This window comes from Glandiceps talaboti, chromosome 3 (genome assembly GCF_964340395.1).
Source record: "Glandiceps talaboti chromosome 3, keGlaTala1.1, whole genome shotgun sequence".
NCBI lineage: Eukaryota > Metazoa > Hemichordata > Enteropneusta > Spengelidae > Glandiceps > Glandiceps talaboti.
In genome coordinates this window covers 24863052-24876937 of record NC_135551.1, presented here as the reverse complement: position 1 = coordinate 24876937, position 13886 = coordinate 24863052, and the positions used below count along the sequence as shown (strand labels likewise).

The 13886-nt window shown below is 35.0% G+C and overlaps 1 protein-coding gene across 4 annotated transcripts; it reads right to left on the bottom strand.

Moving 5' to 3' along the window:
* Positions 1-990: 990 nt before the first annotated feature.
* Positions 991-13737, bottom strand: LOC144432612 (E3 UFM1-protein ligase 1-like). 4 transcript variants are annotated; one of them, XM_078120866.1, is made up of 17 exons: positions 13639-13737; positions 12150-12295; positions 11855-11883; positions 11416-11513; positions 10557-10671; positions 9707-9837; positions 9031-9089; positions 8231-8377; positions 7396-7571; positions 6357-6527; positions 5641-5869; positions 5120-5243; positions 4090-4274; positions 2801-2928; positions 2357-2437; positions 1887-1972; positions 991-1446 (listed from the first exon to the last, which is right to left on the bottom strand). In XM_078120866.1, the coding sequence occupies exons 1-17, from the start codon at positions 13716-13718 to the stop codon at positions 1047-1049; spliced, it is 2385 nt and encodes a 794-aa protein (XP_077976992.1). In that variant the 5' UTR covers positions 13719-13737; the 3' UTR covers positions 991-1046. The 4 variants fall into 4 exon arrangements, with proteins under 4 accessions (XP_077976992.1, XP_077976993.1, XP_077976994.1 ...); XM_078120867.1 differs by having other exon boundaries at positions 4108-4274; XM_078120868.1 differs by having other exon boundaries at positions 2801-2925; positions 4108-4274.
* Positions 13738-13886: the final 149 nt, after the last annotated feature.

Below are 13886 nucleotides of genomic sequence, written 5' to 3'. Positions count from 1 at the left end.
TTGTAGGGCAAAGGTGGTTAGTAACAGCGTGTTAGGATAAACATCGTAAAACTCCACCATAGAGGGCACTTTTTAAATCATACCTAGTATAACACCAGGGGGCGCTATACCAGTTGGCTGGTCGACATTTATTCTGATATACCTTTGATGCAGTGTTCGTTTTGTTCACTGCTTCATTTTTTTATTTTGTCAAAAGATTATTAAAGTATTTTTCACTTCAAAGACCCTGCTTTCAAATGTTTTTGGAAGAGATGCCAAAAAGTTGCTGTGTAAATAGTTCAGAATAATAATCAATATATTAACTGCTATCAGAGGCCATGAACAATATACAATTTACACACAAAAAAACTTCCTTCAACATGGACTGTACCATTGGCAATAAAAATCTGAAACATTTGCTGTTGCCTTGTTAAATTCTGAACCCATTCTAACCAAGTTAAAATAAGAGAAAAAAATCAGTGGCCACCATGCAAATTTTTGAAACACAAGGTCAAAGTTCATTCCCTTTTGAATCCAATATGGTTGCTGAATATGGTTTTGAATTGATGCGGGAATAAAATATCATTGCTTTCTTTGATAAGAAGACAGCAGATGCAAACATTTCTTCAGTCAAAACCTAAAACTATTCATACAATATCTGTAGTCTGATGAAATTGACTGAATGTGTAATTTTGAAATCTAATTATTTTATCTCTTCCATATCAAATTGTTTCATACCTAAATGTTTTCGAAAAAAAAATTATTTCAGTCAATTCTTTCTCTAATTCGAATTTTTCTGGCTTCTACAATAAGGAAAATCATTATCACGAGGGTTTGATAATGTCTAGCATTCAAATAATTTCATGTCTGGTAAGAACTGTCAGTAAAATCTATCCTTTATAATGTCACATCACCCCTTTGACCAAGTCCTACGCAAAAATAAAGTCCAAATACACATTTTGTGCTGTTCTTTGAACATAATTTTAATTTTCCAATAATTTTCAATCAATTTACAAATTCTCAATATCATATATAGTATTTCTAAACTCTGACACTAGGTGGCGCTATCAATCTCCGTTCGTTGCCATGACTTTCTTTGACAGTGCAATCTCTCTGATAGAGGGCAGTAGATCGTTCAGCTGAGCGGTAATGTTTCCATCTTGGTTTGTTTCACTGTCTCCCTTTTCCTCATTCTCCTTATCTTCACTCTCTTCCTGTTTTTCTTTGCTCGGGCTGAGTTGTTTTTGTACGAGGCCCTGGTAATTGTGAAGTTTGGCGTGCTGATCGGCTGGGATGTAGTCAAATAGGTATGTTATTAATTGAGGTACACACTTCCCCGGGCAATGTACCATACAGTTCGTGTAAGTCTGGAACAGTAGAACCGTTGTTAGATGTAAGGCCATAGCGGGTTCTTGCTCATTACGAATCTGTTCTGCCAAGACTTGCCTGTGGTTGAAGGTTAGTTGTCTGGAAAAAATAATTGATCAAAAAAATAAGAAACCCTAATCAAATAATCTTTTTCAATTTTAGGATAAAGATTGATCTGTGCAAGTGTACTGAACCAAAATGCACTGGGGGGGGGGGGGGGGGGGAACGACACAAAAATACATAATCACTCATTTCACACTTGTTGAATTCATTGGTTACTTTGGAGGAATAACCTTAATGTAATAAATACTGACTGTTTGTTAAAGGCCAATGTTTCAATCCCAGGCTCTAGCATTAGCATTATCTTATCAGTGGAGCCATGAGGATTACATAATATTTTTCTTTCGTTTTTGGCCAACCTTTTCTATAGTTTTGTCAGACAACTGTTTTTTCACAAATCCTTTTTCAAAGCGGGCCTCTTTTTAACCCCAAAACATTATACCAACTACAGACCAGAACACTTTGGATGAACCACGTACCTTTCTTTCTTTTTATCTGTTTTCTTCAGCATTACATCACATAACGATGCACAATCTTCAAAATGGTCCGCAAACTCTTCAAATGTCTACCACGAAAATATCATATTTGTGATGAAATAGTGGTTTTTATTTGTAATTTTCATACTTTATTGCCATGGTATAATGTGCAGATACAAATGTATACCTATGAAATGTCGCCCTCTATTGACAATACTGTGTAGTAAAATAGTTCTTTGCCCAACTCTGTACCTTTACAAAATAATTTAATATCTTAAGATATCAAGTTTGAGTTCTATCAAGAGTAAGTGATGGTTAAGTAAGTATACCTCAGTAGGTAAGAATAGTACAAAAAAAAAAAAAAAAAAAAAAAAAAAATTTTAGCAGCAAAATTTCGCCTAAAACGAATGGATACTGTCAACTTGTGCTCCTGTAAGCATTGTGTGTGTATTTAATATTAGAAAACTACCTACCTTGCCTGCCAGTGAACTATGTAACTTGCTCAGTTTGTTACTCAGATTGTCAGGAAATTTGGCTAATAACTTGAGCCTTATCTGATGAAAACAACGATGAAAACTTTTTTAGAATGTGAGAATGCATAACACTAACAAGCTGACCAATATTATTCAACTGTTACTGATACTATCAACAAAACTGAAAGTAATGTCCTGACACTCCCTCTCCCCTATGAATTACAACCTGAAAACTGACAATTTGGAAATTTTCACAAATCTCGGTTGACCATAACCTCCACAAGTACAGCTAAAGGCACTGTCAAAAATGCAAAAATATGGTACAGAACACAAAACAATTGTTAACATCAATGTACAACACCTTTCAAATGAAACATTTCCGAAATCCTTATGTTGCCACTAGAGGGCAGTATTTAGTGGAAAGCCTCAACAAACTTAGCTCACCTCTGGTTTGATGTCCGACTCAGCTACAGTGATCATTTGATCATTAGCCACAGCTTCAAATAATAAATTCGTGACATCAGAACACAGTGTTTTCAGTAGATACCTACATAACTGGGTAGCTAGATCTTCTAAGTAACAAAATATTGCGCAACAAAAATTTGTTAATAGAAATATCTATAACACTAAAATCTGTGAATGACATGATTTTCAATCCTCTGATTTTTATTGACTTGAAAACACTTCTGTATATTTCAGGAACTTTGTATCTGTATCTGTCTCTATGAATGATAGAATGTGTAGTATATTTTTTTGTGTTTGTTGTGATTTATCAAATTGTCATTTTTTCATTTTCTTGGATGTGGTATTTTCACTGACATCTGTTTCACATTTTCAAAACAGCTATTTTATGATATCCTATACACAGGAAGTTCTATCACTGAGGTCAGGGTTCCTCAGGGTTTTGTAGTTGTTGTGTTTTATTCTTGGTATATGATGTGATTTCAGTATTCATCTATTGTAGTGATGAAGTAACATTTTGTTTTGAATCTACAGTTTGGATAAATAATATCATTATTTTTGTGTTGATCAGAATGGTGCACACAGTTTGTAAACTTTGTAGGTGTATTACCCTTAGCAATTTTAGAACACAATACAGCCAAGCGTTTTTTTAGTGAGGCAGCAGCAATGTAATGTAGCCATAAGGACTACTTGAAGTGTCAAGAAGCTGAAAGTAAGAGGTGATGATGATGATAAACACATTGATGAAAAGTGATATACATCCAGCATGAATACATTCAAAGGAGCCACATAATGACCAGAAACAACAACAAAGGTGATACAATATTCCGAAAGGAACCCATAAATGGAGAATATATTGTTCATGGTTCCAAGAATCAATAGGACAGTACAGTACAGTAATTTGGGATGATAAATTGGAAACGAATACGACGTTTGATCCATCTACTACGGACCTTGATCTTGCAATGATTTAATTATTCAGTGTAGATGACTCTCTCTCTGGACTGCTGGAATAATATGAAAGTCCAGAGAGAGACGTTAACACTGAATAATTAAATCATTGCATGATCAAGGTCTGTAGTAGACAGATCAAAACGTCGCATTCGTTTCCAATTTATCGTTCCAAAGTAACTATATTGTACGGACTCATAAATGTGCAAAGTTCAGAAAATTTTGTGTTTTGAATAGAGTGCAAGCACAGGATGCTGCAAAATATTACTATAATAATAATAAAATAAAATATACCAAATAATGAAAGCGCAGACACTAACCCATGCAAGATTTCTTACCGCCTACAACCCTAATGGCTTTCTCAAATAATCTAATATTGGTCCATAGTCCGTTGACTTTCTCCTGGAGGTTGGAGTGTGTTTTCCTTCTGTCACTACTACCACCAGCACCGGTAGTCTCCAGGAATATCGATTTCGCTACTTCCTGGTATGCTCTGGTTAGAGGTCTGAAAATAAGGAAAAAACCCTGGAAATTCAGTGGTTGTATGATACACATGTTCAGGTGCAGTACTTTTTGTTTGTTGACAAAGACAGTGTGTTGTACCACAAACACTATATCGTCACGTCAGTGCAGTAAGGTCGTATCTGCAATGCAAATGTATAGGCAGATACGACCTTACTGCACTGACTCGATGATATAAGCTATCATCCATTCCAACTTACAATCTGACCAGGCATTATTTGCTTGATGTCAGGGGTTCACTTCAGTGAAAAAGTCTTTTATAAAACATATAAACTTTTCCTTGAAGTTATTTGAAAATTCTAAGTTACTGGTTATGTCTTTCTGGCATGAGACCCAGAGATATGTATTTGTGAAATGGCTGATTACCATGCTTAACTTATAAAGTGATTCTTGAGAAAAAAAATGAATAACCCTATATGGCTAAGAATGTGGTAGATTACACAGGTGGATGACAGCGATGCATTGGTTATGTGGATATAATAACCACCCTGTACTCAACACAGAGTAAACACTGAATGGGTTAAATTTGCTGCCACTTGAGAAAAACCTTCTACCAGAGATGCCACCCTACTCAGCGTAATGACATCAATGCCCATATATAGGCTATATATAATAGCTTATATCAACATACCACAATAATAGTATTACTTTGTGTCTGTGTTAGCTTGTTGACTTGCCATTGTGGTATTTCAGAATCACACATGTATTAAAATGGCTATCAATGGACAGACACTTACATACATATAGATTATATCAGTAAAGTGAAACTCTCCAAGTTTACTCTTTTAAAATCTAAATATTTGCTGGTGATTAATAAAATACTTTTACCTGTGTAACTGTGTTGCTATCTCTGTTAGAAACTCATCTGGACAGTCTTGTAGTGTTTCTTCAAGCACATTTTCTATTTCTTTGACCGACATAAATTTCAGTTCTTTCTGTTTGCCTTTTGGTGCTATAACAAAAAAGTTAAAGTTAATAGTCTCGTTAATTTCAAACTGTCTCATTCAAAATTATGCAAAATTTGATATTATTCAATATTATGTTTTGGTCATCTAGAATTAACAAGGTTTTTTTTTTAATTTCAGTCGACAAATTATTTCAACCCTTGAAGACACACACACCACATTTTCATGTATGTAGTATGCCCTCAAGTGGCCATTTATTGTCATTATTCTGCATCTTATTAACAAATTTGAGAGCTCCTTGATTTCAAGTAAAATCCAGTACCATTTTGAAGAAGCCACAGTTGTGCATACAGAACTGATTGACACTTATTTTGAAATGGAAATGACAATATTTACAATGGCAACAATTACCATGGTAACAATTACCATGACAACCTTACTTACCTTGCACTGATGTTTCTGTATCCAAGTCATCATCATCACCTCTTCCTTTGCCTTTTTTATTTTTCTTAGTTTTCACTTCCCTGGCGTTACCTCCTCCTCCAGAGTGTAAACTACCACTACCACCTTGCGCACGTTTCTTTCTTTCATCTTTTCTGTCTTTCTTGCCATCTCCACCACTAGTGACAGGTTCCTTTTCTTCCAGTAAAAGTGTAGCTGCATTCTTGGAATCCTATGACAATACAGAAATTAAGGAAATCATGTTTGCATTCACTCAGAGTGAAACTAGTTGATACACAACAACATAAAATATCGATGTGAGAAAATGGTAACGGAACTTTTTTAGTTCAACTGAATGCTTTAGGCCTATAACAACATGTTCGTTCCATCAAACCTGAAAATATCAAGGTGATCTCAAGTTAGGATCATGGCATTAAATATGCAGTGAAAAAAAAGCTATCAAAGATTAAACAGCAATACTTGTCTCTTACAGGGACAAGGGGATGGAAATACGGACAGTATACAACACACTCCTGTGGTCACATGACAAGTCTGAACCATGTTTTTATAATAGCAGAAGAAGGCTGAGTGATTTAGTCAAAGTATACTGACTTCAGAATTACTACAAAATGTATTACACAGGTTGCATTGAATTCGTACGGCTTCTTGGTTATATGGTATGACACACTGGCCCATGCAACATAATTCTTCAAACTTACCGATTCAGCTTTCACCCTCATAAGATCTTCAAAAGGAGTTTTGCAATTGTTGATAAATTTCTCACTGGACACAATACTGTCACAGTAGACACAAGCTCCTGTTTTACCTTTCATAATATGTTGTAAGAACTGATTGGCATCGGTCTCTGTAAATGGTGATGGAAGTATGGGCTGCAATCACAAAGAGATATCGGTAGAACCGATGAGAAGAGAATATGTTGTTACTGGTGGATGTAAGCGTTTATGTTCAACAAAACCAACCAAGCTGTTTGGATGACTTCAGGAAAGACAAAATCCCAGTGATATTATTATGATGACTACAGTGTCATATCTTTTAGTACACGAGTCCAAAAATGACTTGAATCTCCGACAACTTTCTCACCTAAATTATTTTTTTTAAAACTTTACATTTCATACATTTCTTTTTATATTGTAAACCAGAAACAATATACACCAGTCACAAATTTTTTTTCCAAAAAAATGAAGAAAAAAAATACAGTAAGGTTCTTCTTACAGATTTTTTTTGTAACATTGAAATTTGAAACATACACACATCAAACAATGATATTAATATTCCGCGCCTGTTTGCACTCTATATTATACACTTTGAATATTATTGCTAGACATTCACTCTGTTCTGCTGCAAAACAATACACTATACACCAGTTATCAGAAAAACAAAAGATTGTACAGTTTGGCCACTAGGAGTGCTGTTCAGGAACAGCCTTTAGACCAGAAGTGAGGGCAATGAATGTTGAGTATTGTAGGCTCCTTTGAAGAATCATCATACCTGAAGTGTTTCACGAGAAAAGTTGGTTGTATTCTCAACCAGCCAAAATATTGTTAACTATGTTTCAGATAAATCATAATTTTTAGGAACTCAAAAGATAGTTGTTGTGGTAACATGGTGCTGATTACTTCATATATTGCATACATATTTTTGCCCTCCATTTTTCTCATGTGGAATGCCCTCTTGTGGCATTTCTTTCAAAAAATGCTGGTTGGTGGGTAACTAGAATATGACACTATAATAACTTACAGTGATATCAATCCATGTACCGTTAGACAGAGCTTCCTCTATGCTGGCTTCTACATGGTCTTTGATTGCATTACCTACACATACAGTTTGTAGGTAGAGTAAATCCTTAGATTTATAACGTCGTTTCACAAACTGTTTGCTGTCAGGAATTCCTAGTCTTGCCAGGGCATCATATTCTACATTGAAATGATGAAAATAAAGAAACTATTAGTAATTAACAATATCATCATGGTTAGAGTGGCTGGCTTGGAATCTGCATGTTTCTGGTTTGAACCTTATAGATATTGTTTGTTTCTGAATGGCTAAATTCCTCAGGGGCAAGATTTGAATCATGATTGAGCCTCTGTCAATCCAGCTGTGTAATTGGGGACCTAGTAGGATGAAAGTTGCTATGTGGAAGATTTGAATTATGTGCTTATACACAGAGGCAGCAGGCATCGCATGCTCCTCAGAGAGTCGATAAAAAATAATGGGTGTCGTGCCTTTGTAACTCTGTGCCAGGATTGACAATTGTGAAGCACTTTGAGTATATTTTGAGAAGTGTTATATAAAAGGAGCTGTTTATTTTTCACCTCAAAGTCAATAACTTTTGTAGTTTGCATGTGTGAATGGTGCAATTGCAATACTTGGGGACAACATACACACCAAAGACACAGACACAGACACACAGACACACACAGACACACAGACACACACACACACACACACACACACAATACTGATGTAGCATGTTACTAGTCAGAGAAATAGTTTCATTGATACTATCTAATTGTGGTGACAAGATATTGGCATTTATGTAATGGTAATATGTGATCTTATTGTTAGATAGACTAACCAAGATATCCATTCTGCTGGTAGAAGGAATCTATCCAGTTATTCTGTGTCTTTGCATAGATATCAGGTACATATGTTGCTTTATCTTGCCTTCCACCCACTATGTTGCCTTTAAGACGACCACATTTAATTAAATCTTCAAGGATTGCTGAAACAGAAAGTAACGGGTGATATGTTACTGTACACTACATTGGTAGAATATAAGGCCAAGTACAATTTGAAAATACACTGGTGCTCAAAATAAATAAAACAGTCTCATATATTTCCACATGAGTGAATTGCAGAGTCAAGTACCAAATTTCATCGATAAGGTTATCATGAAAATATAGCTAAATCTTCATTCATTGATGTTAAAAAGGGCAGACAAAAACCAAAATCACCTGTCCTCCCAAACATTTTACTCTCAACTGTTCAGAATGAGATCTTCCTGCCATTTTATGGTCATTTATTTCATAATAAATTATCTACTTTCACTCCTGGCCAAATGTACACATCATTCTACATACATCTGTGGGTTGTATGAGTCTGACATGTATGTTATTTTGATTTTTTTATTTACCTTTATCATCAACATGTCAAAGATTGATGACGATTTGTGTGTGTAGAGCTATCAATATTCAACTGTAAGCTTGAGCTCCCAAAATGCCAAATACCAGAATGTAATGAGTATAAATGACTATAGCAACTGTGGCCTTAATCAGACAAGTTCACTTTTCCATACATTTGTAATGACTATTCTTTGATTATTACTACTAGTGTACACATACATGTAGTGTTAAAATAGTTTCACAAAGTACTTACTGTAGAAGAGTTTTTCTTGGAGTTTATATTGATTCATAAGATTTATAACTGGTGTTGGTCTGTATAAAGGAGAAAAGAAATTAGTAAGCGGTTATCAATTACTTTATTTCAAATATCGATTTATCTTCACTCTTGACAAACACCAAATTGCACAAAACACACTTTAGTGTGATGATTCATGTTGTCATTGTAACTGGATCAAGAAAGTTTCACATGGAACTCTCAAGCTGACAGTGAAAGTTAATGTAGATAGGGATGGCTGGGAAACAGGTTTACCATATAGGCATTGGATAAAATGATAAAATTTAGTTCTTTATTTGATGTTTACTGTTTACAGAAAGGCGACACCTTGTCACCTGGCTCATGGCATAGATTCCGTATAGTGGTGACAACTAGAAATTGCCATCTCATTATTTGAGACGGCAATATTCAAGGTTTGGTATTTGTGAAGCTGGGAAACAGTGTCAATAGAGGCCCAAGCAGTGTGCCCTCTAAGCCAATTTGACACACCACTGATGCACACAATTTCTAGTGATGCACCAAAATTTGGTGTTCCCTTATCTCTTACTATGTGGTGACTCACAAGAAATCCCAGTTTTTCTCATTTTGACTCACAGCAACAAAATTTGGCTATCATTAGAGGGCACACTGGGTTCTATCATGGGTCACACATTACCTTGTAATTGCAGTACAGACTCCTCTAATCATGGCACTTTGTCTGGCTACAAAAGCCTCGGTAAAGATAACCCCTCTGTCATATTCATGCATCTGACCCTGAATGATGCTACCAAGTCTCTCTTCTATCACCTGGAATCATAATTTACAAAAGTTACCATACATTCAATTCATACACTAGGCCATTAGAACCCAGGTGTGAAGTGAATGAATGTTTGTGGTAGTAAATCCCTGCCAATGCTGACAGACATCAGCCAAAAATGAACCGATGAACTTGAGTCCATGAACATTTATTCTTGCAAATATTAATAATCCTCTATCATCACCACCACTAGAGGGCAATATAACAGCTGACTTTAAAACTTTAAAGGGATCAGTGTGTCTTCTGAGCCAATTTGATGCACCACTGATGCACACAATTTCTAGTGACGCACCAAATTTTGGTGATCCCCATCTCTTACTATGTGGTGACTCACAAGAAATCCTAGTTTTTCTCATTTTGCTATCATTAGATGGCGCACTGAAAGGGACATACAAATCGTATTTTGGAAGGCAAATAACAATATGTCATATTGCACTGTTTATCAAAAACATAAAGATTGCATACTTTTGCTACTCTGACTAATTTTCAGAAGCAGCTTTTGAACTGATAGTGTGAATCACAATAATTGACAGTTTCCTTGGTAAAACTGCAATTTTACACACAATGTCAATGACATACTTATGCTAACTATGTAAAAATAAAATACTTTTTATGAAGGTCTAGGTACTTTTAACATACATTCAAGCTCTCTAGCATATGTTGACATTCAAAGATTTACACATGAAATAATGAATGACAAAGTCCCTACCTCTGTGATAAACTCTCCTGGTAAGTCATACTGTTTGGTAAGTTCTCCAATGGTAACTTGACCACTCTCTTGTAACTTATCATTGATTTCATCACCTAACTTATCAAGGTAATCCCTGTCGAGAAAAGTAATTCAAATTGTGAGTTCTTCCTACCTGAGTAAATATAAATAGATTTCTGAATTAAACGTGTGTATGTGCCAAGTGTGAGTGGATGTGGTGTGCGAGTACATGGTAATTCAAATAAGTCATGAGTTTGTGTTGGTAATTCCATGGTGAATACTCTTTATCGGTTCAAATTTCATGATCATAATAATAATCATTACATTACAAAACATAACTATATGTGATAAATAGTTAGTACTTTATAAACGTTATCACTTGAAAACTTGGCTGACAGTATATTAATGTTTCTGTTTACTATTTGTCATCTGTTTCACTCTATCCATCACACAGTACTTACTGTTTTAACACTACCTGTTACAGTTGTATTTATGTTTTTATGATCTAGTGAGAACTGTCGAAAACAATAATAAATTCTTGTTGTTCATTCCAGACAAATTTTCATGGGTTTCAGCTGGCAACCAAATATCTTGATGATATCAACATCATTGAAAATCAAGAAATACGTTGACTGTTTAGTCAATCAGCTGACCAAGTATTAAATTATCTTATCTTTGATGACTCCATGTTGACCTATGTCATTTTTTGATGACCCCATGTTGACCTACATGTATGCCACTTTTGATGACCCTGTGTTGACCTATGTCACCTTTGATGACCCCATGTTGACCTACATGTATGTCATCTTTGATGACCCCATGTTGACCTGTCATTTTTGATGACCCCATGTTGACCTACCTGTCAATCAACTGACCAAGTATAAAGTTCAAACCCTTGTCACCCTTGATAATCTCATTGGCCTTGGTTTCAATATGGCTGAAGTCAACGTTGAGAAGCTGGTGACAAAAATCAAACATGCTTGTATTAAATCATTTTAACAATTTTATTTCTAATGAGTGAATGTGAATGTGAATGCTTCTAAACATCTATTCCTAACAGTACACATTGTATGGTACAATATATCCAATCAAACTGACTTCTAGGTCCGCACTCAAAAAACAGCACCCCAATGAATCTCTATTTCAATTTATTACTATATTACTTACAGATAAAATAGATCTGAAATTGACATGTACATTGTCTAATTATTAATATAACAATTTTCAATGTATTATATTGTGGTTGTCTAATTGAAAAAAATATACCTCAGTTACAGCTAGTGTACATTTGTACATACCTGTTGGAGATCCACGAGGTTAATACGACCTGTAAGAAATATGAAAATAAATTAATGATAAATTAATGGGTACATCATAATGTAGATGTAGTCTTGGTATTGTTTTAAACATATACGTTCAAATCTTATAATATTATCATAGGCAATCAAACTAAAATATCAATATACCATACTTTACAATATACTACAATGTATTTCTATGTAGTCAGACTCTGAACTAAATTTCTTGTGAACTGATGTGCGGCGAGGGGGGGGGGGGAATGGACGACATTCAGACTTTGACATTGTCGCTTACCTCCATGTACAATAAGTTCATCTCTGATTTCTCTGGTTAACTGTGCATGTGTAAGGTATTCTTTGCCATCGTTTGTGTGGATGACATCAATGACTCTCTCCTCTACTAGTTTATTGACGATTTCAATACAGTTACGTTCTGATAACCTAGAAAACAATGAAAATACAGAATTGAAAAATATGGAATCTGAAAATAAAGGGGTAAAAATTAAAGGTCAATTACAAAACTGTGTGTCACACACTTTCTTTGATACTATAATATGTACTAGGTAGATGAGGAGAACACTTTTGACATGCTGGTTGACAGTGACTCATTACAAATGAAAACAATATACAAGTAACTAATGAAAATGTCTACTCACAGAGTAAAAAAAAGAAGATTTCTTGGAAGCAAATCTTGCACATTTGCTGTCATCTCATCAACATTATCAGGGGTAAACTACAACTACTACAATGGGCTATTGTCATTCTCACAATTAATTGGTAATTGTAACACATTGTTACTTCAGTGGTAACAATGTGTTATTATTCCTATGCATTTGTATTTGGTTCTTCATCAAGTATTTTGTTTACATCTGTAATGAGGCAACATGTCTGAAGTATTGTCATATTAAATCTAACCAAATTATAGTATCAATGTTAGAAATATATGTGTGAAACACAGTTTGGTGATGTCAGATGAAAGTGATTGTAACTTATCCTGTCATGGATTTTGATCTTTGTCTGCAATGTAGTGGACTCTATTTACTTATAAATTGTCTGAAAATAATGAAATATCATTTGATTTGAACATTACATCTTTTGTTTTATTTTTAAATATAGAATATAATACAGGCGAGTATGTCAAGTTCAAGGCTTAACAGTGCAGATATGGTCTCTGGTGACGGTGTGTGTGTGTGTGTGTGGTGGGAGGGGGGGGGGTAAATTATGCAATTATATTATCCATTTATTATACAAGTCAACATACACATAAATGTAACAAAGCAAAAATATAACAGTATACGACTACTGCTAAAAAAACACTGGGGGTATATCAGTAGTAGTCTTTCTTTTAAAATATAGCTAGATCTACATAACTGGCATTATCTTTGTTACAAATGCAACTAAATTTTGGTGAGCGAATATAGAACTTATAAGTTATATATAAATTATAATGAACCAAGGTGAGCTGCGAGTTAAAAGATGAAGTTCAAAAACCCCCTCATCGAATTTGTGCGTCTGATTCCCACTCAAATTCGAGTGGTCATAGTGGCCCATTGTACCACAGAAGTCATCCAGGAATTTTTACCGATTTGTGTTGTTCAACAGGTGAACATTTCGTCTGATTGCACCATCGATCGATTATACATGATCATCTGCGATCTGTTTTGAAACGCATCAGTCCGTGAACCAAACCAGTCCTACACATATTCTTTCGAAGATAATCAGACTTTAATAACAGTCATCTTGTACGATATCATAATCAATTCTTTAACGACCACTTTACTTACTTCTGGACAGCGCTGCTCAGCTGTGCTCGCTGAAAATCTGCTGCCAGACGTTTCACTTCTTCCCAATCTGTTCGGGACATGTTGGAAGTCTACGCGTCAGTCTCGTGTGTTCTCGCTACCCGCGAGAAAACTATGACCAAGTACAAATATCAACGTGACACCCACAATGGAATATTTTTGGAATAATTTGATCGTCAGGAGAAGGGAGGAACGAATATCTGATGAGGATATAATGATCAGATCGATAT

Bases quoted from the DNA above. Each gene is read 5' to 3' on its own strand.
- LOC144432612 (XM_078120866.1), bottom strand. From the start codon at position 13,718: ATGTCCCGAACAGATTGGGAAGAAGTGAAACGTCTGGCAGCAGATTTT. The intron at 5,244-5,640 runs GTAAGTAAGGTT...TTTTTGTTATAG, and splicing joins TACAGAAACATCAGTGCAAG to CACCAAAAGGCAAACAGAAA. The intron at 4,275-5,119 runs GTAAAAGTATTT...CCTTATTTTCAG, and splicing joins ATAGCAACACAGTTACACAG to ACCTCTAACCAGAGCATACC.